At 28.0% G+C, this 27,805-nt stretch overlaps 1 protein-coding gene across 4 annotated transcripts; it reads right to left on the reverse strand.

Moving 5' to 3' along the window:
- Positions 1 to 607: 607 nt before the first annotated feature.
- LOC106681632 (ADP-ribosylation factor 6) lies at positions 608 to 26,415 on the reverse strand. 4 transcript variants are annotated; one of them, XM_014422060.2, is made up of 7 exons: positions 26,266 to 26,385; positions 25,852 to 26,028; positions 20,588 to 20,727; positions 14,520 to 14,618; positions 12,536 to 12,639; positions 10,527 to 10,725; positions 608 to 10,191 (listed from the first exon to the last, which is right to left on the reverse strand). In XM_014422060.2, the coding sequence occupies exons 4-7, from the start codon at positions 14,599 to 14,601 to the stop codon at positions 10,049 to 10,051; spliced, it is 528 nt and encodes a 175-aa protein (XP_014277546.1). In that variant the 5' UTR covers positions 14,602 to 14,618; positions 20,588 to 20,727; positions 25,852 to 26,028; positions 26,266 to 26,385; the 3' UTR covers positions 608 to 10,048. The 4 variants fall into 4 exon arrangements, with proteins under 4 accessions (XP_014277546.1, XP_014277545.1, XP_066908270.1 ...); XM_014422059.2 differs by lacking the exon at positions 25,852 to 26,028 and having other exon boundaries at positions 26,266 to 26,415; XM_067052169.1 differs by lacking the exons at positions 25,852 to 26,028; positions 26,266 to 26,385 and adding an exon at positions 22,075 to 22,178.
- Between the last annotated feature and the right edge of the window lie 1,390 nt (positions 26,416 to 27,805).

Raw genomic sequence — 27,805 nt, forward strand, 5'->3', positions numbered from 1 at the left:
TATATATATATATACAGGTCTGGACTATAGTTGAATTCAAATTGATTCAATTTCCAAGGAACAGAAACTTACATAAGTAAGAGGACTGCCTGTAGTTCTAAAACAAATTAATTCAGATAAAGAAAAATTTTCATTCTGATAAAAAGACAAATAAATTGATTTTCCTTAGATTATAAAAAAGCTGATACCTGATTTAATTTCAAGGAGGCTAAAAATATAAAATTACCAAAATGATTATTCTAAGCATAATTTATGATAGTAAAACAAAGCATATAAATGAAAAAATATTTTTAAATGAAATAAAAATAACTTTTCAACATTTTAATTAGGACATTAGATGAAGATCAGTCATTTTTAAAGATCAATGATATGATTATCATGGCATCTTCAAAGGCTTTAAACCATTAAAAGAAATTCTCAAGAATAGAAAATATTTAAACAATTTAAAGTAAAAAAAAAAATATGATTAACAAAAATTAATACAAATGATATATATGTGAAACCACTAAAATATGTTTACATGAAATATAAACGCTACATTACATAGAGGGATAAACAGAAAGGAGTAAAAAAAAAATTTAATTTGGGAAAAGCAACAACAGGAATATTAAACAAGATATCTCTGTCTATATTTGATGTAAGGCTTAAGCTATCAATTAGAATTGTCACAATTTCTCTATTAAAACATAAATCTTGAGGGCATAAATTTATCAATTTCATTTAAACATTAATCAATTCAGTAAAGCATTGATACGTTTATTTACAATGTTCATTAAAAGAATAAAAATTAAAAAGGGTAACAAATTTTTATTTTAAGATTTTTGATTGATAATTATCATGAATACATTTAATATAAAACAATGGAAGACTTATACAATTGAACAATCATTGTTCAATTGTGAATATATTAGCTGTAAATGCATATAACACAATTATACAGAAAAAACAAAGTATCAACAACCTAGAGAGATAAAGAATGTATAAGCAGATGAAAAATTATAGTAATCTAAAACTTTATACATATATTTATTTTTATGTATAACTAAATAAAAGTACAAATTAAATATATATTTTATATCTGTTGTCCACCATATTAAAAATTAGATCCAATCTAAAATTATGTTAAAACATCTCTAATAAAAGTTTAGGATGTCTCGTTTTCTTTGGATTTGGCCCTGAAGAAAAGTAAGCAGAGCAGCTATAATATGTATATAGTAGTCTTTGTTGCTATTCATAATTTGGGAGGGGGGGAGGGAAACCTTGTATTCGTTTACGACTCCAAAACTTAAGAAATGAGTTTCAAGTGATTTTGAAATTTTTCACCACCAAATTGGATCTGCTGTTTCAAATTTTAAAATCAGAACAATTTTATTTTTTAGTGGACCAAACCATATCCTGATACCAACCGGAATGAAAATTGAAAATAACCATGACAAAGTTTCAGTTAGTTTTTTTTTCTTAAATATGGACCTTGGCATAATATTAGTTCCACCTTTCTGCATTTTTGAGGTTTTAAAGAAAACATGGTATCCTACAATTTCATCAGAGACCTGAAACATATAATTAGGCTAAGCCAAAGTTAGGACATGGTGACAGTTCTGACAAGCAATTGGATACATATAAAACTGCATTATTATAAAACAAAATTAAATTTACAATTGTAAAAATCAAATGGTTTGCAATAATAATTAATTTTAAAATATTTAATCAGTAATCATAACAAATAAATTGAGTCCCATATTTTATATAAAACAAGCTTACATTTTAAAAACAACAAAAATATTAGTATTTTAAACAATTAAAATGAAAAAAATATATATTTATATAGTCCGGAACGAAATGATTTTTATAACATTCCTCCCTAATAGCTTTATTTAATATAATTTTAATTTAATAGTAACGGACATTTAAAATATGTAATAGTCTCTTTTCACATTTACCACTGATATATAATAATGTGCTTTAAAATACTGAAATTCGTAAAGGCACACAGACGCCATATCTTCCTTCAACAGTTCAATATATTGAAAATTTACAATTAAAAAAATAGATAAAGTACTATTAGCATTATAGCAAGTAATATTTAAAATAATTATTACAGTATATTTTAACTTTTTTCAAAATTTGTTTTGTTAAATTATTGTATATATCTTCTACACAAAATAACAGAATGTAGAGCAGTAATATCTCTCAACATTCATTTTTTAAAAATAAGAAATGATTCTAATAATCATTATGGGAGCAAATGAAAATTTCTTAAACCTAAAATGTATTATTCGTTAATAACAATTTTGATTTATAAAAATGATGAATCATGGGGAATAAATTAATAAATCGAAATATATGAAATTTTTTCTTGACTGTATAGAATTATTTGAAGATGGTCTGACTAATTATAAGAAAAGTACCAAAATTGTAAACAAATATTTATTAGAAACCAATAAACTATTAATAAATTAATTTTTACTATTTTGAGTACTTTTCAGATTGTCACTCCGACCATTTTATCCTTCAATTAAACTATAATGTATGTATAAAATAACTAATTAATTCATGATCAATAAAGTGTTTACATAAATAACTCATAAAAATAAAATAAGCCAAACGAAATAAAAGAATATTCATTCAAAATAAAAAAACTCTTATTCTTAGAATGGTCAAAAAATCAAATTTAATATTCTCTTAAATGGATTAAATATCTTTTTCTGGAACTGAATAAACATTTTAATTATATCTACAATTATATCACAATAGAACATAGATTAAGATTTTTTGTTCTGAAAAAGGAATGATACAATAATTCAATGTGAGGAAATCACACAGGAAAACAGAAAATATTACTGAAAAATGACTCTTCAAACACCAGATGAAAATAATGGTTTCTGAAGATATTGCAGTTTAAAAAAATCTTATGATATAAGCTAAAATCTTAGGATTATAAGCTGATAAGAATAATTATATAATCTGAAGTAAATATAAAATAAGTTCCCACCATCTAAACAATAATGATTTTTCTTATTGTTAGGAACAATTGACTTGTAAAATAAAATAAATATTTTCTGAATTAAAACCCCATCATGGTAATACATTCAATAGGTCTGCTTTGAGCATATATATTTTTTACAATACAATTTTTTTTTTTATGACTACCAGTGATATATATGAAGGCAGTTTTTATTTACAAAATTATGCTCTACATTTAATATAATGACAGAAACTATTTACAATTGATAAGGCAGGAATATTTACATAGCAGTACATTAATATATAATTTGTGACTTTATCTACTTAATATTGCTATATAAAGTTTTCATAAATATATGAAGGCTCATAATAATATTTCTAAACAAAAATTCTCCAATATTCTTTAAATTATTTTAGATCATCGAAAATTTTCCATCATCAAAACAGTTTCTGGTTTATAAAAATAACAAGATTTATTTCATTCACTTTTTTTAAATTTTGGGTTGAAGTTTTTGGTGACATTTAACTTAACTGTTTTAAAATATTTAATAAAAAACAAGTTATTTTATCGATTAACAAAATAATTGTTAGGCAGGCAATTTTTTGTATTAAATAATATAAGAAATAATTAGAAGTATCTAATCTCAATAAGATCATTAATATTAAATTAAAAATTAATAAATATGCAGTGTCTAATATGCTTAAATAATAACTAAAAAATGAGCAAAACAAATAAATGAACTATTGTAATAATACAATTACCCAAATAAAAATAAAAAAAGTTGATAACTAAATCATAAAAATTCAGCTTCCCAAAAAAGTTCTACAATTTAAAATTACATTGTAACACCAAATGAGGACCATGTAAAATATCATACTGTAAAAAATTATAATGTTAATAAATAAAAAGAAGTAAGAAAAGAGGAAAACTCTGACAATAATTAACTTATAATAAAATATACAACATAACAGTCTCTGACAACTGTATTGAAGTAGTTAATACAATAAAAAAAAATTAATAAAACAAGCTTATAATTAAATTTATAATCCCAAGCTTGAAAACTGAAAACCAAATTGTAAAATCAACTTTTTTCCACTAGCTTTAAATTTGATATCATGTTATAGAAAATATAATACTTCACTATTTTTTGTTTTTAAATAAGAGTAAATGTTTTAAAGTTAGCTTCATCTGCTTATACATGCATAAAATTGAAGGCATTGTAAATATATATATGACAGAATGAATTTCCTGTTAAGGAGTAAAAGTATGTGTGTATATGTAAAAATACATATGTTTGCACACACACACAAGCGAGTGAATGTCTTACAAATGAAACATAGAACAAGGCTAATATCTAATTATTTCTAGGACCCAATATCACATTTCCATAGCAGTATTAAATTTACAAATTTACATATCATTTATGTACAATCCTAATACAAAGAGCATCATCAAGATTTTTAATGTCATATCAATCAAGTAAATAACTATAAAATAACCATAAAAAAAACCTTACTAAAAAATTATATTTCTCAGCATAAATTAAAAGCACAATTTAAAAATGTGGATAGGGAAATCATTCAATTAAATTTTAATTAGATGTATCATCTGCAAAAATGTGACATACATGATGAATGTTAGATGCATTCAATTTACAACAAATAATAATGGGAATCAAACTATTTTAGAAATATAACAAAGTAATTTCATTCCTAGGATTGTCCAGTAGACATAATTAAAAGACATTTTCAACTAAATTATATACATAGGTGATGAATAAATATTATTAATTAAAATTTCTTAAAAGACAGACAAATTAATAAACCATTAATCCTGATGCCAATAAAATATCTATGCTGATAATCTAAGATTAGGATCAAAATAAGTAGACCATAGGTACATCTGAATTAAACATTAACAAAAAATTTATAAAAAAAGAAATTACTTGAAAACCAATAAGTCTGATGTCTACAAATACAGATTATCTAAGATCTAAATGAGAATATGAAATACAATATATGTAAGAACTTCACATTAAAGGCAAAAGTGTGCATACGATTATGTAACTAACTATAAAGAATAATACTGTTTAAGCTGGGACAAAAGGGGACAAACACACAAAATGTGCAAAGTAAGTGCTTGAAACAATGCTATTTTAATTAGACCCGCTTCAATAATGCATTGATACTTATTAAATTAGACAAAATAGAATAACTGGAAAAAAAAAGTCAAGAATCTAACTACTTTAAAACACATTTTCATGATTAAAAATTGAGTGAATATCAAAAACTGTGATTAACATAATTTGTACAAAACAAGACTTAGGTGGTGCGGATTGGAAACTATTGATTTCATGTCTATACAAGTTTCTGGGTATGTACACATCACAAGTATATAAATGAATAAATAAATTCACTTAAGTTTGTTTGCAAAATAATATTTCTATGGGTATGGGTATATATATATAAACACATGTTGATACAGCTCTCTCTCCAACTTATAAATTTAAATTATATTACTAATAAGAAATCAAAACAATAGTCAGAATATTACCTGCAAAATGATTCAGATTTAAACTATGACAAACCATTCATGTATTAAACTAATACTAAAAATACACCAGAAACAATGGTAAGCAAATGTAATTGGGATTTAATACGTAAGAATTATTTGATGGTTAGGTGACATCTCAAATAATTACCAGGAACATAAAAAATAAATTTACATGGAAATACTAAATACTATTTCCCTACCAATAAATTAACTATGTATTTATTAAGGTGATATTAATAATATATAAATATGTGTGTCAGTGTTCCATGTGGCAACACTGTAGGCCACATCTCAAGTGATTTTATTTACTAATTTCAAATGCTGTATATTATTTAGTTATGAATTTAAGTTGATGTTTAGATAAATATATTATTACACTAAATTTATATAGCACAATAATAATATACGTATGTACATACTGATGATAAAATCCAGAATATTGGGTATTATGTTAATATTTACAGAAAGCTAGAATGAGAACTGATTGCTGATACAAGCAGAAGCTGGCAAAAAAAGAAATATTCCCTAATGGTAACTGATCTGAACAATTGCTTTAAGGGTATTGTCCTGTACAAAATTGTTGATTAGAAAGACATAGAGCCTTCAGCACCTAATATTAAAATAATGCCCTGGAAGTGCTTGTGCGGAATAAAGGAAAGAAACTACCTACTTTAGGGAATAGTTTTTCTTTGAACCCTTGCACTTAAAAAAAATAAAATAACATTATTTACCAACAATATACTTCTGTACATCATAATATGTTTTAATAAACTCCCAGAACAAGATATTTCTTTAATATTGTGATTATGGAATGGAAATGGAAAAAAATATATATATATAGTTTTCTTTACATAATATAAGTGTATTACATCTTGTGAAAAACTAATCCAATAAATAGGCAATTGGCTTATATTGATAATACACTGAGAGAAAGATTGCTGTTTGTAATACATATTAGAAACATTCGAATTAATCAATTCTTGTCTACTCAATAACATATATGAACTGTTTGTTCATATTACTTTGGAATTAAAACAGTGATATGGCATCACCAATAAAATAAAACTTTATTAACAGTAAATTATATCTTTAATAAACATTTTATTTTATGTCTTAAACTCACTGCATACAATTTAGAAGATTAAATTTTATTATGAAGTTCTATAAAAAAGATTAGATGCAGTCCATTGTCCAAATTTAACAAACATTAACTTATATAGTTCAATGCCAATAAACCAAAATCTTATTTAACTACAGTTTTAATACAGTCAATGACTGGGAAGAAATTTGAAAATAAATGGAACCCAATTATTAAATTATTCAAGGTAATTCTAGAACAACAAAAAGTTGATTTTAAAGTCGAAGAGGTGACATATTTTAAATTAAAAAAAAACTTTAACCTCAGTTAACAATAAAGACAAATGAAAACCTTGTTCTGACAAAATTATCAAATAAAAATCATAACATAAATTCTAATAAAAAATAATTGTGTCATTTAAATTAAAATATTGTCAATTTTGACTCATAACAAAAATTATAACTAGTTTTTGATGTTAGTTAGATGATTGAATCATTAACTTACCATTGGTTATAGCTTTTCAGCAGATAAATTACTTTATTAACAACACACTGAATGTAGAAAAAATTCACATAGTTAATTTATAGACAAATTCATTACTAACATAACTTCAAACACCACAATAATATTAAGACGGCTATAATTATAAACAAACTCTTGAATAAATCTAACAATCAAAGTAATCCTTTCATAATTCAAATATTAGTCTTATTATTTTTATTACTAGAACGTAGTGAATTTTCATATTTTAAGGATAAAATTCATTTATACATTTTATAGTATTTATTGATTCAGTAAATTTAATTATTTATACAATGAATTTCAAATACTATCATAGAAATATTGCAAAAAAATTTCAAGTTTTAAAAAATCAGACAAAGCAGAGTCCTGATAATTAGAATCTCAGCAGTCTTTGGTTCCACTAAATATGCCCTCAAAATAGTTTTTTAAAAATCAGAATATTGCATTAAAATTTTTCAGTCATTTATAACTATAAATTATTTTTATTTAATATCTTACTTTCTTTCAAAAAGTCAGACTAATTCAGGTTTATGACATTCCGGGGTCCTTTTAGTCCTACCTACCTCATATTACACAGACCCTACCATATAGAAAAACAAAACATTCTCCATAAATGAAATATTAAAAAAGATCTGAGATTGCTATATTGAGTTTTTTCTTGTTAATAACTAATCCAACTAAATATTTTTCTAGACAAAGAAGTGAAGCTAAAAAATCATTTAAATATTTCCAACATAGGCCTAATCAAAACTGAACTAAAATATCTAACTAAATTAAAAACTAGATAAATAACTTGTTATTTAGAAATTTGATCAATGAAAGACTTGGATAATTTTTACTAAAATATAGTTGTAATTTTGAAAAAAATGTATCGATAGAACAAATAAATTGTTAGCAAACTGTGAAAGTAATGTGTAATTAATATACTCTGAAAGAAAAAAATTAATTTTCTTTCATAATACAGATAACAGAATAAGTGATAAGGGAAGAGAGCAATAACTAAACTTTGTATTTAAATTTATCACCTTGTTGAGGAATCACTGACACATAGAACAGTTAACAATGGCCAAAGAACACTTAAGTGCTAGTGCAGACTGGTTAGAATGAGAAGTGATTCCAGCCTTCTTCAACATAATTTTAATTGAATAATAACAAAATTAAAAACATAATGGAAACTGACAACTAGTGTAAGAAGCACTCTTTTACATTAATTTTTTCCTCCTCCCATATTGTTAAACTTAAAATCAAACATTGTGCTTCAACTCTTTAATGAATAATACTACAACTGATGGAAAAAACTTAATTTTCTTACTTTATTTTTGTTGTGTGTATTAAGTTATAAATTTTATCACTACCAGGAATAGTCATTTTAACATTAATAGATACAGCATCTAAAAGTCTGTAGGAATGGCGATTTATTGAAATGAAATGATCTTTTCTACCAAAAATTTCAATGAAATAACTCAAAAAAAGTTCAACTTTTTGTTTTTTATCACCCTTTCTGGAAGTTTATCCTTCTGACGAAGTTTAAGATAAAATATTTATCATTGTTATAAAATAATTGAGCATATAAAAAAATGAAGATTTATTGGAAAAACCATTGACCAATAAATGTATAATTAGTATGAATTAAGTGCTCCGAAAAAGAAATGTTTTATTTTCATTCCCTGATTTATTTCAATCAATAAATATAGTATTCTGCCATATACTTAACAATTTTTATTATATATTTATATCTATATATATATTATTTACATATTCTATATACTTTACAAATTTTATGCTAAATATACTTTTAGAGTTATTTTACATCATCATATTTTCTTCAAATAATTCACAGAAAATAATTACATACCTATATACATATCTTGCATTTTTAATCACAGATAAATGCATTTTCTACAAATGAAATGCTAACATCTTAAGCATCAAGTTAAATAATAAAAATCTTTAATAAGGAATTAATAATATTTTAAACAAATCTATGATGTAGGATATAGATAAGGAAGAATGAAGGTTATAAGCAAACACATGCACAATTTCCAGGGCATAAGGAAAAAAATTGCCACTTAGCTTTATCAAAAATTAGACCATTATTCCATTGAATACTTTTTCAAATTTTAATATTATTTGATAAATATTTATAAACCTATAGAAAAACAAACTAGTAATTCGACAAAATCGCACTGAAAACTGATAAGAACATGATGCATGTAAAGAAAATAATCTCCATGTAATATAGAATATAAAATAAACAAAAATATAACAATGTTCCCCATCATATATGTCGCTATCATTTCCATGTATTACCATAAAATTCTATAGATATGTATTAATTATTGCTAACACAATCGCTAGGACAAGCTAGAGTAATTAAATTTGAATTATAGAACATAACCTTTTTTTTTTTTTTCTTTTTCTGACGTTTCAAAACAGTGAATTTAACATTTCAGGTATGGCCAAGCTATAAAAATTGTATATTCAGTCAAAATTTTAAATGTATGTGTGTGTAGACACCTAAGCATACACACCCACATACAAACACCAACATAATATGCATTGAATGCATTGGAAAAATTGCATAAAGTTAACAATAAAATGAATTACAAAACAAAAAAGATAATAATAAATAAATAAAATAATGTAATTATTTTATAAGTATATATACAATATCCTCATTTAATCAACAAATTGCTAGATATTTTTTGCAGGTCTGAAATGTATACAACTTAGTGTATCAGATGATGATACTTAAAATCACAATATAACAAGGTGAAACTCACTTTTCTCTAAATAATATCAAGAACAGCTCATAGCTATAACATAGAAATCATAATTTAATAAAATAAACAGTCAAAATTAAATTATGTTATTGAAGCTTTGGTTATTAATTTACACATAATAATTTACATAAAATTTAGATGTTTAAATTATAACTTGTGATTGGAGGTGAGCCAAGTTAGTCCTTCATACAAACCATCTCCAGTCGTGGCACAAGATGGTTGAACATACCAATTACGATCTCTTATACGAGTTAATCCCAGTTTCTCTTGAATTTCATGGGGTTTCATTGCTAGAAAATATTTAATCATGAATGTAAATATCTGTCAAATATCATCATGAATATAAATGTGAATACAATAAATATAAATGGGAAGTTATTAGTTAATAGCAGAATAATTTTGAAAAGCCTATTACAAAAACAATAAAATAAAAAATTTCATTATACATAGTTTACATACCAATGAACATATCCTACTTGACCTAGTTGGATTACAAAGGACATTAAATCTCAAATAAATAAACAATATAAATATGTGTGCTATGACTATATATGAAATTTTTTATATAACTAAGTAATTTTATCCAGTATAATGAACTTATTTACAACTGAAAAAGTAAATATACCATCAGGCAAATCCTGTTTGTTGGCAAATATTAGAATTATTGCATCCCTCATTTCTCTATCATTTATAATTCGATGAAGTTCTTGCTTCGCCTCATCTATTCTGTCCCTATCAGCACAATCAACAACAAATATCAAACCTTGAGTTCCTGTGTAGTAATGACGCCAAAGAGGGCGAATTTTATCTTGCCCACCAACATCCTAAAAAATAATATGGTTTTAAATATGACATAAATGGAATACAGTGCTTTCAATACAATACAAACCCAAATTTCAATAAGAAGTACAAATATTTTTGGTTTAATAATTTGATATCTTTCGATACGAGGAAGGATTTTAAAGTTAGTTTTCTGGAGCAATAGATTGGTTTTAGCCAATACTGACATGTGCAGTAATTCCCCTATCTTGATATCATCTTGCCAGGCTTGGCTGTTGTACAGGCTCAGTAAACCAACCATCCGACATAGAGGTACCTATTGCCTCTTCTCACCAGTGGGAAATTAATTTTTTAAATCGAATAAAGTGTATGACCAATGAAGACATTTTAAAATTGTAATCAGTCAAACAGCCATTCATGATGAACAGAGTAGAAGACCGCCAGTTTCATAAAAAACGATAAAAAGGGTTGACACTTAGTTTGCTAATGTTTCTGCACTGATGATGAAGTGAAATAAGGGGTGAATGATAAGGTAATGAGATGGAAATATAGAACATTTTAACTTTTCAATGATTGTATTTGGTTTTAAAAAGAGATGTTTCCATAGGCATTTCAGAAATGAAGGAACCTTACTCAATGATTGACTCTAATATATAATAACGAAAACCCAGGTTCACTTAGTCATCCTATGAAGTACTACTTTTAAGCTAATTGGAACAAGCTAAAATTTTACATTTTATGTTCTGAGATCAGCAGAGTAAAATTGGCGTAGCAGCCATATTTAACTAAGAAGCAACTAGTAACCTCATACTCATTTTAAACTAAAGGAAGTATTTGAGCATGAAATATGAGCAGAATGAGTGAATATGCGGAGCCATGAAAAGTCCAACAAAAGTTAAAGAAGAAAATCCATAGAAAGAAATAGTAAGGACAAATAGTTAATATTGTAGTACTGCATTGTTATTGATGCAAAGAACCTTCAGAACATTCCTGAACATGTAGGAGGACAACACCATCAAACAATATAAATGAACTCTATTCCATTCAGAGGGTAATCAAATATAAGTATGTGTAAAAATGCTAAACAAAACTTCTGGTAAGTAAGTAAATTTCTGGAGATTTGTCACATATGGTATAATCTCAATGATCACCTTTTTTATTTTGCACAAAGAGTATGTCAAGGAATCTGGAAACATATGCACTGATAACCCTCTCCCACAAAGTTTTAATATATTGTGAAGCCTCAAATGGTATTAGGTAGAGTAACTAGTATTAAGGTAAACTTAATTATTTTTTCTTATACCTCAATCCTCTAATCAACTTTCTGTACATAGAGAAATATGAAGTAATGAACATTTATGGTATCCTATTTAGCTTTGGTTGAGTTTTCAAAACTAATTGTCATAAAACCTCTGATTAACAACTGATGAAGGAAACTGCAAACTCTATTTCTAGATATATGCATTTTGTATGTATTTTAGAAATACTATGTAATTAGGTCTGGATAATGTAAAATTAATTCAGAAAAAAAAGTTTAAGAACACCTAGGAATAAAAGCCAATAAATATATTTGTCACTGACATACATAGCTAACATAATAATTTACAAGAAACTATCAGTTTTTCTTACCGATTTTGCTAGCTTCAGTTCACAAATAAAAAAAATAAAAAAGTACTCAATTATAATATGTTTAACAAAAATTTAATCATAAAAAAACATAAAACAATAAGAAATAAAATAATTATCTACAAAGCAAGTACATTAGTTTTATTTATTTAAAACATAATTTTAGTTTAAAGTACTAACAAAACTAACTTCTAATTAAAAGCAATTTAAAATAAAACTTTTACTTACCCATACATTGAATTTCACATTCTTATAGGTTACCGTTTCCACATTAAATCCAACTGTCGGTATGGTCGTAACAGACTGACCAAGTTTTAATTTATATAGAATTGCTGATAAAATTACATTAAAGAAAAAACAAAGATATTCAATGCTCTATTCTAATGAATATATTAATTAAGTCATGATTAAAGGCTATTTAAATAGTAAAAAATATTATTTAAAAATATAAGATATCTATAAAATTAAACATGCTATTCTGATAACAGAGTTAATCTTTGGCAATGAATGGTAGAAAACTGATTGCATAAGTTCAACTTAATCAAACTTCATTCTACCATTCACAAACCCTTTCTAATTCAAATAAACAATCAATATTTATTAGTCTAATATATTAGACTAATAAATATTGATTGTTTATATGTATTTTAATAATACATATAAACAATCAATATTTATTAATTCTACAGTTCTTTCATTTTCGATCAGTTTTTTAACCAAACAAAATTCCAGGTGAAACCTAAATCTAGGCATATGATAAACTTAATTACTACATTTCTATGCTATATAATATAGTATACAGCAGTGTTTCCCAAACTTCTGCCATCTGAGTACCATTTCTATACACTGAATATCCATCCCTATCTCTCCTATCAAAACAAAAAAAAAATTACATATACAGAAAAACCTCTCATAACGAACAATTTTTTCAAATCAGATACCACTCTCAACAGACAAAATTAAAAGTCCTGACCAGGAATTATAGGAATCTATATCATTTGGCTATGGACAGCCCTATAACGGACCCGTATAGCTAAATTTTCATCACCTAGAGATGAACTTAGCCCTCTGTACGGACAATAACAAACATTTTTAAAAATTAAGTAAATAATATTAAATAGTTATAAGATTTAATATAAACAATAATGAACATTTGAATAGGGACATAACTTGCAATTCTGTGGTCAGGTGGCTAAATATAACTTCTTCCTAAAAAAAAGAAAGAAAAAAGTTTTTCACATTGGAGTCTCCTTTGTTAATGTTAAGGTAGCAAAAATTTTCAAATCTGTAAGAAAAAACCGTGGTGAATTATATAACATGTAAGTTAAAATCCACAAAATAACATATTGGCATTTCTTTTTTAATTGACAATCTTGAAGAGATGTAAGAGTGACATAAAATATTTTGCAGCCTGGCCATAGAATTGTATCATATAAAATTGTATTAGGAAAAGGCAAAATTGAACCAGCCATGCCTAATAAAGTGTGTAGCCTCATTAATCTCTTCCTGTACCTTAAGAGGTATACCTCACCAATTTGGGAAACATAGGTATATAATATAAGATATATTCATGTTCAGACAACTACAAAATAAATTCATCATTAGTAAAATATTCAAGTTTTCTTTATTGTGCAGTTCTATTTTTTTTTTAAAGTGAGAAATGAACTTTCATTCAAAGAAACAATATTAGGTTTGATGAGTTTTACCAGAGAAAGACAAAATATGAGTCCTTTTCAATTTATTGGCAATGAGTTATTTGGTAAGTTTTGCCTAACCAGAGATGATATACTTCACTGAATGCTGCAATTTTATACATAATCTATATTATTTCTGTAGAACAGTGATTCATTCATTGACACAAGAATGTTTAAGTTAACTATTTAATAATTTATAATGCTATGGGCTTAGACTTTTAATATTTTATTCCCAATTATTTTTTAATTATGATATTTAAATATTGACCTAATCCATGGTCAATATTTTCTGCATAACCTAGAAGATAAAGACTAGAAGGATGGTAAAAAAAAGTTTGTTGAATACTGCTTTGCCTTTTTTTTTTTTTTTTTTTTTTGTGGCCCAACAGACCAAAATTTTCAAGAAGTATCAACAAAACAGAAATACTCTAATCAATAATTAATGAGCTAGTGAATAGGTGTAAAGTACTTTATTTCATGTTCATCTTTAATCAGATTAAGAACTAACAAAAGGATACTAGTCTTTCCAGCAGCATCAAGACCCAACATGAGTATTCGCATTTCCTTGTTCCCAAAGATTTTCGATAGAAGCTTTCCCATTGCTCAGCCAAGTCATACTGAAAGAAAGCAATAAAAATAAAATGCTTAATACATATAATATTAAAAAATAAACTACAAAATATAAAAGGAAAATTATCAAATTAATATTTTTAAATATTTTATATGAATGCCAAACATTAATAAGCAAACATAATTTTTCAAAGCTTGAAATATTTGAATATTAAGGTTGAAATAACAAATGGATAATTTGTTTATCTTAGAAAATTAAAAAAAAAATAATGAAAAAATCCTTCTTTTTCAACCAACAATGAAAACTTGGTAAAAACTAGTAACACGTAAAGAGAACATATATGGCAAGTTAAACAAAAAAATATAATAATTTGAAAGATAATCATACGAAAATATATAAATGCAGCCTAATTGTTTAACATTCTTAGTCATTTGTAATTAATATATTTATTTGCAATGATTATAAAACTAACCACTAATAATTGTATAAATTTGATATACATAGCCCCTATTTCTTCATAAACCTCAAAGAATAAATTAAAGAGGAGAACGTTGAGAAGTATTGGGAATAAGTAATAACATGACAGAAAATAAATGCCATGCAAAATTTCTGCTCAACCACCATTTTGAAATGAAACGGTAAATGGTAATGATAAGTCCCAAGGATCATTCTTGAGTGATAAGTTAACTAGGTGCCAAATAAAAAAAAATGGTCCCGTAAAAACTCAGAGAAAACAAAACCTGCAAATAGATTTTTTTTTTATTACATATTTCATTTTGGATCCTATGAATGTTGAAAGGAAGACTTTCGAATTTGAGGGAGAAGAGATTTATTTTGATTATTAGAGATTATTTTTTTCTTGGTTGGTTACAAAACCTCAGTATTGAAAATAATAAACTAAAATAAAAACAATGAAACATATTGAAAAAAGAAATTGAATAAACTATATCATCTAATTCAATTGTGGTTCCGGTCAGAACTTGGACCATATAATCTAGTTTTGGATAAGACAAGATTTTTTTTAAAATCATCTGTTATATTTTAACTTTATAAATTGCATTAAACATGAGTAATACTATTAAATATTGGAAAATTCCTAGAATTCAGGAACTGGCTCTCACTAGGTTTGAACGCTGAATCACCTGTAGAATATATGGGGTGGTGTGTAATGATGGCGTTTGGAGACAGTGCACTAATGCCGAGCTGATGACCTTTTACTTTTAATAAAGAGCTCTTATCCAACAAAAAAATACATATATGTAAAGGAAGCTTCTAAGGCGACTCATTGAGCCCACTTTGGTTCTGTTTAGGGGGCAATCCTTTAACATTGTCACCACCATTAAGATAGGTCAACTACAGTGGATGGGGCATTTAGCAAGCATGGCCGAGAACCAAATCCCAAGGAAGAAGCAAGACAGAAGGAGACAGGTTGGGAAACCTATGCTTGGTTAGGTGGATGGTGAGGCTTATGACACTTGATCCATTTTGAGCATCTGAAACTCAAGAGCAGAAGCAGAGAAATGAGTGGGGGTCAAAGTTGCGTTGCTCCCTCGAGGAATGTAGTGCCACTTAATAATATTATTATTACTATCATACCACAGGGGGTAATTAATGGGTGCAGTTGCTGGGGCTTTACGATCCCCTGGGTTCTCGAGTACAGTGTACCACCAACAAATAGATACACAGCAAAACACTAACTCATTTACACTGACATATAGGACATCTACGGTACAGACCATAAGGGTGATGACCCATGAAGGGTTCAGTACTTGTACAGTGTAAGGAAGCACAGTTTTTAGAACAATGGTTATACAAATATGTAATTTTTTCAAGATCACGCTCAACCACCAGATATTTCTCTAATTAAAGGTACCCACTTTATGAGTCTGGGTGGACCTCAGGAGGGCTCCATAACCTACAAGGTTGACTCATGGCTACAGTGTAACAGAAAATAATTATCTGCCCAGCCGGATTCGAACCCGGGCCCCCCTCGGAGTTAGGAGCATTGTGCCTTACCATAGTTCCACCGAACTTCCTCTGCACTGTAAAATGCAAATACCCATCAAAATAATTCGAAATAGAAGACAAAAAGCATTGGACAAACAGAGTGAGGGCGGCTTTCGATGGAATGGACCCCTAGCTTTTGGCATTAGCAGATAGCGCAAGCGGTGCCCCAATGCTGTATGGAGCTGTAAGACTGGCAGTAACAGAAAACTCTGAATCAAGCTTGGAAGCTCTCATTGAGCATCCCACACAAAGAGGAGGATCAATCAACAAGTCAAAGAAATGTGCAATTTGGATGAAGTGGACACGCAATATGAATGTTGTTGTAATCTGAGCATATTTCTTTGCTACAAAACTGAAAACAGAAAGAACTCAATATCACAGTCTGTTAACTGAGCACTGGCAAGCACAGTTCCCAGGAATACAATGACGGCTTGCTGACTAAGTAAACAGGTAATGGAGCCTAAGTTCCTCTCAGTAGTGGAAATTAATGAAGTCAGGGAGGATGTTGTAAGAACTTATACCAGTTAATCAGCTGAGGCCAGAAGTAAAAGAAAGACCAAATACCAAGGTATACCACTCCAACATAGAACAGCACTGACCAGTGTTCCTTATGGGAAAGTGACATTAAAAATTGTCAAAGCTGCAGACCATGTTTTATCTGAACATATTTCGAATGATGTCTCTTTCAGATATCTGCCATTGGATATATATAATTGCTAGGAAAGTACCATTAATAAGACTGGGTTTAATTAAGCCAAAACCAGTTCAATAAAACTGCCATGAAAAATAAAGTGAATATCCCTCCATGGAAAAGAAAACTCAAGAAAGATCAAGTCACTGTGCCACAAAATTAGCATTCTTACCAATTTCTTAAACAGTCCAGAGAACACTTCAAGCTGAAGACAAAAATAGATAAAATAATTGTTTTGAAGTGTAAAGTGATTAAATTGAAGTATTGAAATATCATATTGGAAGTGAACCTGGAATTAAAGAAACTAATGGATAGCATGAAAGAGAAATTGTCAGTAAGCCAATAGAGTGGGAGGCACCTGAAAGAGAGAAACAAAATTAAGTATTGGCAATTATGGAAAAACTTTTCTATAGACAATTATCTAAAAAAAATTACAAGCCACAGTTTCCCAAACAGCAAGCTTACAGTCAATAATTGGAGAACAATATGGAGTGCCACTATGAAATACTAAATGGATGCATATTGGCTAGGAGAGGTAAGGAATAGTGTAGCTGATGTCCCAATGATGCAGGCTGTTATGACACAAGAAAATAAAAAAATAGTCCCGGCTCTGAGAGAAATTCGAAATTGATAGTAACTGCCCCACACAAAATCTGGAATAATGGCTGAAAAACTTTAAGTGTCCACCAGCCACTGGCAGTTTATTTTCAAAAACTTTTAAATAATAGAGTTGAAATACCTGAGGATATCTGTAATTCCTATTCGATACCAAAATGGGAAAAACAAGAATTTAAACCTTAAGACTTCAGATCGATTGCGTGCCTGAATGGAAAATACACAGTTAACAATAACAAACTGAAAGTTCATCAAAAGGAACATATGTTAATTGCTGATGGACAATTAGGGATAAGAGAGAATGCCAAGAGATATAAGGAATTACTTGTCATTGACAGCTTCATAACTTCACGAGTAAAATGCAAAAAGTGTAGAATACCAACAGCATGGATTGAATACCAACAGGTGTTTGAATCAGTCTTCCACAATTGGCTTATGGAAAGTCTAAAGAACAAGATAGATAAAACTATAATTAGTTTAATACAGTGCTTGATGCAGCAGTGAAAAGTATATCTGGATATTCTTGGTAATAAAGAGCCCTTATTCAACAAAAAAATACAGATATGTGAAGGAATATTGCAAGGAAACTTGTTGAGCCTACTTTAGTCCTGTTTAGTGGTCAACCCAAGTTTTTAGCTGAATTCATCAAGTAAAAGCTATGGTATTGGTGCAGAAATCATGGATGACCATTCCTTTTACATCGATGACATCAAATTATATACCAGGAATGAGAATAATCTGCAAATTTTTTTTTTAAATACTTAGGTCTTCAATGAGGATATTCATATGGAGATGGGCTTTTGATAAATGTCCTGCACAGCATATTAAAAAAGGAAAGCTGAAAGCCACACATAATATGGAGCTCTCTAGCAGAACAGTAATCAGCAGCCTCAAAGAAAATTATTCATACAACTATCTAGGCATTTATCAGCTTTTAGAATTTAAGAAAGTCGTTAAAAAGAGAATTTGAGGATAAATTCAAAAAACCAGCGAAGATTATACAGGGAACATATCCTTTAGGAAAAAAATTATTAAAGCTACAAATATGTGGGTGATTCGGGTACTGTCCTATTCCTTTGGTATTTTGAAATGGACCAGCACAGACTTTGATTCTATGGATTTGTATCTAAGAGTGGAAATGGTGAGTTCACGAAAACGTCATCCTAATTCATCAGTGGTACAAATGGACTGTCCTAAGGAATTGAGAGCACGAGGGCTTTCAAGCCTGATAAAGGCTTGCTGAGATGAAGAAGAACATTTCTGAAACTATTTTAGGACAATAAAACATCAAGAATTGTGGCATAGGACAATGGTTAAACTTCCTTAAACTTCAGAGTGAAAATCATCCCTCAGCACTAAATCAGGAACTCTTGCTTGAAAAATGGAGATCAAAAGAACTACATGGAAAATTTTACCACAGTTTGTCGGAAGTGGGAGTAGATATAGATAGGTCTCTAATGTGGCGTCATAGGAGTACCCAATTTTCTGAAACAAAAGGATTTCTTTTCACTATTCAGGACCAGGTAAAAGTTGTGAGGAATAACAGGCACTGTATATTTAGAGAAACCATTCCAGAATCAGGTCAGGATGTCAGCATATTCAATTTAGCACATCACATCAACAATTGTCCAAGAACTTTAAAATGCTGGCAAACACAAGGCCTTATTATAAATACAGCCCACAAGCGGTCATTAATAGACAGGATGTCGAGCTGTATTGGGACAAGGCCATTATCACTAATCACTCCATTCCTCACAACAAGCCTGATATTTTACTAATCTCCAAGAGAGAAAAGTATGCAAATATTATAGAAATAGGTGTGCTACCGATGATTACCTCCACTAATACTTTGATTCTGGAGATGATACTGCAGAGCATTAAAGACCCGGATCTTCCCTTAAACATCCTGGAACAGATACAGAAAGCTGTGCAGCTCGGGACTGCGAGCATAATTGGAAAACTTTATAAACATCAAAAAAAGAATTTTGTTCTATCCTCAGCCTTGACTTTTAGATGGTAACAGTACAACTGCGACCTTTTCTCAAAATTGTATACACTTATTGCCCAGTAACAAAGGAAAAATCAAGTTATTAGACTAAAAAGTAAAATCTCCTGATGACTGGCTCTTTTCCAAGCATGGTTCCTGATTTTTTTACAATGCTAAAAATTCAAGCCTAATTCCTGATCTCAAGACACCTAGACCCTCTGCATTAATATTCTATGAAGATATTTAAAATTTCTGTAAGAATGTTTATTTCTAGAATCATTTCTTTACAGAACTATTAGTTATTTATAATTGAAATTTATGAAATCACATAAAAAATTTCAAGTATTAATATTGTAAAACCAATTTAGAATACTTTTAAAATATTTTACTTGTTTTTTTTTTTTTAAAAAAGAAAATTTTCATTCATTTCAGATTCAGATTGTTATAAATTTTCAAACTTAAATATTTTCTTTCATATAAGATGGGACAGAGCACATGGCTGTTACTGAGCCAGCTGTGAAATGTTAAAAACAGGAGATTCAACTTCATCGGAAATCTACATCAAAACTTTATAAATAATTTATTCAATCCTATCAAAATCGAATGATTTCTTCCATAATACAGACTTTAAAATAACAATCATCATGGCAACTGTTATAATAAATGTTAACCAAATTACTTATGGAATTTAATGGAAGATATTCATAACACTTACCAGTACATATGAAGTTCAGCAGCAGCACAAGATGTATAATACAATATAAATATTTGCCAAAAAATCTGAGCCCAGCCAACCTCCAAATAAGATGTGGAAATTTCAAATATAATAAATGAATTAAAAGAAGGTTTAAATTACTAAAACAAAAAAAAAAATATATATATTAATTACAATGGGCTTCCAACAAAACATTTCTTACAATTCAATTCATACAAAACATTTTATCATACTGTAAGTGGTTAAGGTCAAACTAGCCCTTCTACCAAGATGAATTTTTAAAAAAATAAGTTATATATTTTCAAAGTTTCCCCTAACATATTTGCTTCAAAGATCAATAACATTTTTGTGTTATTCAATTATTAATTCTTTAAAAAAATGTAAATTGGAAAATTTTGATTATATTTGATAGTGCATGTCAGTAAAGATCAGAAATTCTTTGTTACCTAAGAAAAAAACTACAATTTGCTGTTGATCCAATAGAGGAAACTGTAAACTGTACACAATTCAAGATGGTTTCTGTTATTTTAAGTTTTTAGTTGTTAGAAAGTTAAGTTTTAACCAAAACTTGTATCTAAATAAAGGAATTCTACACCTTTAATATGCTCTGAATGTAAATCACTAAATTAAGATATAAGTAGTTTAGAACTCCTTTCGTTATTAAAAAGATAACTGTAATAGGTGCTGAGTACTATTTGTTGAATAAAAAACTTGAATTTAATACTAGTTACAAAAATGATGAAAACCCTATTCTATCGATTCAGATTTTGTTTAAGACTTGAGATAAACTATTTAATTTAAATTGTATACATTGGTTGGAGGACATAATATACATGTACTATATATATTAGAAAAGAGGATGGAAACATGTTTCATTTGAAAAGCGAGTGTTCTGTTTTAAAGTCATATAGAAAAAATTATTTAGATGAATATATATTGACAGAAAAGAGTATAATTGATATTATAAATGATAAACATTAAAATGAGTTATTTTTAAATATGAAATGTGCTTTGAACTATATAAAACAATATGATTACGAATTAATAAGTCATAGAATATCTCCCTAGCATATGGCATTTAATCATGCCAGTATTGTTTATTTGTATAATATATTATAGAATATGTAAATAAAGACAGTTTTTCAATCCAATTCAAACCAGAGAAGGATAAAAATAACAACATACTTGAGTATGAATAAAAATGCTCACCATAATTTAGGTTGAAAATTCAGCCAAACAATATCGTTGAATTAAATGGTGAAACTGCTATATTATGAGTCATTTCACTTTCCAAGGTCAAAGGAGACCAAGGAGGCCATCTTAAAAAATAAATAATTCCCAAAATAATGGCCCTAATATACTTAATTAATATTGTTTATTTGTATAATATGTTATAGAATATGTAAATAAAGACAGTTTTTCAATTCAATTCAAACCAGAGAAGGATAAAAATAACAACATACTTGAGTATGAATAAAAATGCTCACCGTAATTTAGGTTGAAAATTCAGCCAAACAATATCGTTGAATTAAATGGTGAAACTGCTATATTATGAGTCATTTCACTTTCCAAGGTCAAAGGAGACCAAGGAGGCCATCTTAAAAAATAAATAATTCCCAAAATAATGGCCCTAATATACTTAAGCTCCTATTCTTATTGTATTCTGGAAACATAAGCTCTTGATAAACTCACAACCATTTGAAATGCTAAAAATTTTTACTAATTCTAATTTTTTTTTAAAAAATAGCATTAATGCTTGGTAAAAACTAATGTCAACCTGAGCTAATATATTTTTTTTTTTATCAAGGTATGGCAATGAATGTGCCAAAGCACAGAAGTATAATTCAGAATTTTCTATTTTTAAAAAACTTAAATCATTTTAAATATAAACATTTTAACCATTTACTGTTTTCTAATGATAGGTGAGATTATTAAGAATACTTAAATTGGAGCCGAGTACATAATAATTTGAATCATGTAAAAATAACCTAACGCAAAATAAAAATAAATAAACACAAATTAGACAAGTCGTATGAGAATGACCTCAATATGAGAATATCCCATTTTAATACATGAAAATTGGTCAATAATGATTATTCATTAGAATCACATTTCAAAAGTATTTGAAATATATGATTAGATAAATAAAAGCTCAAGTCTTTCAAATAACTAGAAAAATAATAATTTACTTCTTGACTTGAAAAAGATATAGATATCAAATTTATAAAACTGAATTTATCAAAGCTGCTGTAAGCTTTGGGTGAAAACATGTTAACGTCTTAAAATTTTTAAAGTTTTAGCTTCAAAGTTTTGCAATTTAGGATAATCCAGAGAAATGACCATTATCAGAGTCCAATATAAGAAGACCCAAATGCTTCTCATGACCAAATGAACAATCTAATAAAAAAATTGTAGATCTTCCTTTATAGTTCTATCAACCACTATTGCTTTTTTATGTTCAAGGCAACAGGTGCAGCAAAAACTTGATGTTTGATAACACCTACTTTTTAATACTCTCATATGGAAATCTTGTAATCTCAACATTGTTATTATTTTCAAGTACATCATGAATTAGCATCTTGTAGGCATGATATATCATTTTTGGGTAATTTTTCATCATCAGTCTAATAAAAATATAACCAAGCGTTTAGGTATAATTTATAAAAAAGTAAAAATAAATGTTAAGTAGTTCCTGTAATGATTTTTGCACAATTTTAATGGGGAAATTAATTCTACTAACTTGAAAAAAAAAGAAAGAAAAAAACTTTTGTTTCTATGGCTGTTAAAGCTTCACAGTTTTTTTCGTAGTGCAGTTTTTCTGATACTGATTTGTAGGGTTCTTGCTTTTATAATAATATTAACATGTTCTGCTATCCACTTGACCAATGTGATTGAGACTAAATTCACTATTCCATAAGAGACTTAAGCTTAAGAGCTTGACTTTTCTACTGACCTCACTCATCCTCACGATTGTGATTCAAAATGAAGTAGTATATATGATTAGCTATTTCTATACTGTAGGATGGCTCTTGTTGTACTTTCCCATTTCCACAAACCAAACTTCCCAGGGAAGACTAATTTAGACTTCAAGCTCCTCATTATTACAAACATGGATATGTTTGGGCTTACATTAAATATTCATACTCTTTCTTCCGAGTACTGCTACCTATTCAACCAGGGCTTATTAGAAGTTAAGTGTAGAATCAGCAATTAGAACTATATCATCAATAAACACCATAACTTGTGCAATAAGTCAAGGCTAGAGTTAAATGACCAAAGTTCACATAGGGAAAACCTATTTCACTTTCATAATTAGGAAAATATTGTTTCAGAAACCTACATTTTTTCAGCAAAAAAGAAAATATCTACAGGCTTAGCAACACACAGAAGATGAATTAATAAAAATATACATCATGTTTCCAAGATTCTATTTTATGAAGTGCCTGAAAACAAAGATGTTAAGCATACAGCATTATAAAATAGCGGAAATTCTTCAATTTGGAATATTTATGGAATGATTATAAATGAGAGCATTTTGAAGTTATTATCTACGAATTTTAAGTTTATACCATCCATGTCCCTCAAAGTTAAAAAGAAGTTTGTGAAACCATAGTAGTAGACCTACAAATTTTTCCACTAGGATTTTTTGATTAGATCTACATAGAATATAGAAACATTTAGGCTGATTTATAATAAATATCCCGATTATACACATGTTCCATCCACATAACATGCATAAAAAAACTGACCTGACTATTTAAAAGTCAATAAAGCAATAAGTTAGATCAGCGAAAATTTAATACAAACCAAAAACGTAATTTTGAAGAAAAATGAAATAAATGTAACTGGATGAAAAAAAAAAAATTGTAAACAATAATAATAATAAGAAATAAACATAAAAATTGGATAAATGTAAGGATATGATTTCCCAATATGCTACAAATTAGCTTCAAGTGAATATTTAGCATACCAGAACAGTCACAATTCTACTTTGAATAAATTAAATAAATTCAAGGTCATTTAAATAAAAAAACTTCAAATTATGATACAAGTTTAGCTAGCAAATATTAGCTCATAAATTCATTATCTATTCAACACATTAAAAACCTTAAATAAATTATTACATCAAGTAAGCAGGTTTTTCCCAATTGGTCAGATGACAGATCAAACTTATATGAACAATTAAAAAAAGAACTTCAGTTCTTAAGAAATTTGTATAATTCTGTTAATAAGGAAATATAAATATTGAGAACATCACACTAACTATAACACACTGATTCATACCTTAAATCACTAACACAAACACAACAAATACATATTTAAATGGAAACTATAAATACCACCTTGATCACTTTAAAACAATCATTAAAAAGGAAAATAAACAAAATAGAGATATATCATGTAATGCAAATAGTTCGAGGTATAATGAGGTAAGCTAAGACAGAAATACTTTATCAAGGAGTATGACCACAGATGATGAGAAATAATCACTAATCAAATCTAAATCAACTTTATAAAAGTTAGAAATCAACAAAGGGGAGTCATGGTTGTCATATGAGTCATTTAAAATATTTATTATTTCACTTTAATCATCTAATATTTCTTTACAATGAATATTATACAGATGCACCAAGGAATATAATAATAAACTTAAAGAGGCTCTAACATCAAAATAAGTTATCAAATATATTCTTTGTATGAAGTAATGGTGCCAGGAAAATACAGTTACATACCTAAATTAATTTTCATGCATTAATGTTTCAAAAAACATTTAAATTCCTGTATAAAAATATTATAATATTTGTAGTTTGAAAAGAGCAAAAATGCTGCAGGAAATATATATATTTTTTAAATTGAGTATCCAAACTTACATATTTTTTCTGGGGTCAATTGTAAGCTCCCCTAGGGTTAACAACTAATCTGTAAATTAAATCTATTTCACCAAACAGTATCATTGGTGATTCAGTATCATGACTTAAACCTCAGTAAAGTTTGTAAAATAAATTTTTAACACAGAATTATAAGGTCAAATAAATCAAAGTCAACTGTCTTATACCTGTCATCTTTAAAGTTGGAGTTTCCCGGTGACAAACAATAAAAACAGTTTCCATGAGGCCCAATAATGTAACTAAAAGTAAAATGTAAATATGACTTACTTCAAAGGAAGCATAAATACAACAATAAAAGGAAAAAAAACGTCGTTGAAAGAACTGAGATTCAAAGTTGGTAAACTTAATATTATGATGGAGAGACAAATTACCTACCTCAAAGTCTGACTATTGTATAGTGCATAAAAAATTAGAATGACTGTCACCCTCTATAGACTTGAAAGGAACGACTTGGGCAATTGCAATTTAACTATATTTGCAGAAATGCAAACGAAGCACAAGTTATGTAAAGTTGTAGAAACAGCTTTATTGCTTATTTAATGAAACACTAAACTGAAAAATTAAAAACAAGTTACTAAAACACAAAAATTATACATAGGTGTGTATGTATTTAAACATAATGAAATGGATAATGAACAACTTTTGATAACGAATGTAAATTCATACATTAAAGTTGAATTACACATTTATTGAAAACAAACTAAAATATCTGGATGTAAGACATGAAAGTAAGGAATAGTTAGACAAAACAAGTGAAATTACAATCAAATAAATTAGGTTAATACAAACCTGGATATTCTATTATCATAAGCTAATTGTGTAAAAAGTAATTAATCGGGTAGGAAATTAATAAATACAAAAAACAAACAAAACGTTACATTTCAAAGAGATAAAGTTCATCTAAATTATAATTGAGTCTACCACATATCGATACACCTGCAATTTGGTTTTGATTTCTCCCTTTGAACTAATATGAAATGACCTCTCAAACTAAGCAAAGAATTCAAGAAAATGGCTCCGCCCACCATAAAAATAGTAATATACTTTCACGAAAATTTGAATACCTAGTTCTAAATGAAGAAAGCTTCGATATTGTAAAACAAATTTAGATAAAAGTCACTTTTATTTTAATAAAAGGAAAACTAAATATAAACTTCCAAAGGTATTACAACTTCATTACTTTAACTCACCTCCACTCTGAATTATACCGAAAAATGCAATCAAAAGAAAAATCTATCTTAACTTTATCAGCGTCGATATTTGCTATGAGAGTATGAAACAAAACTCAGGCCGAGGCGATTCATTATCAAATCCCCAGGATGTGTCTGACTGAGTTTTCTAGTCCATTTAGAATTATTATTTTTTGACATCCCTTCAGATTCCTCTTATTCACATTTTTTATGTTAATATTGAATAAGTAATATATATAACAAACAAATATAAATTGAATAAGTAAGACCTATAACAAAGATTAACATAAAATTTCAGCACGATACCAACAGTAGCAATCTATTGAGTAAAGTAGGCAGATCTTGAGTTGGTAGTGTTTGTGGGAAGATGGTTCAAAAGGGACCATCTCTTCAAGAAGCTTAACATAAAGGGTTCACATCAAAGTCTTTGTCAGTTTTTGTTAGAGATATATCTTGTAATCCCGAGCCCGTCGCGTGTCCAATTGACTGCCACCCATAACGGAGGAAGAAAGTATTCGTAGTTAGGATTCGCTTCTAGTAAAGCTAGCTTCAAGATGAAGCTGATATGTGCTGTTGATTTCTAATCTCTTCAGAAAAACAGAACCTGGCGAAAACATCCGCTTAGGAAGGGACGAACCATTCAAAAACCTTCGTCCCTCTATTAAATCTATGATGTTAAAAATCTTTTATTTGATAGTTTTCTAAATATACTCAGCAGCAAGGAAAAAAAAATATATAAACGGATATTTACAATTTTTAATTTCACGATTATTGTCAAACAACTGGTAACATTCAAGCCTCTTTAGAATAAATTGGTTTCAAGTATCATTTAGAGATTAAGGCTGGTTGTATCATAGCCGTGAGTTAGGTCCACTCAACCTCATAAGGTGGGAACCCTTAATTGGGTAAAAATCTGGCGTTTCATCGTGATTCTAATCGAATCACCCGCTTGCACAAACGTTGGTCTAGTAACAGTACTTCCTTACAAAGCACTGCACCCTTGAACCTTCATGAGTTGTAGCGGTAACGATTTTTTTTTTTTTTAGATAGATTTATTTATTGATAGATATTACAATCTGCCACACAGTTGTGGGCAATAGGCAATAGTGATAAATGATCTCATACATACTAAAATAAAA

This window comes from Halyomorpha halys, unplaced genomic scaffold (assembly GCF_000696795.3).
Source record: "Halyomorpha halys isolate HHAL.00 unplaced genomic scaffold, Hhal_1.1 Scaffold353.1, whole genome shotgun sequence".
Lineage (NCBI taxonomy): Eukaryota > Metazoa > Arthropoda > Insecta > Hemiptera > Pentatomidae > Halyomorpha > Halyomorpha halys.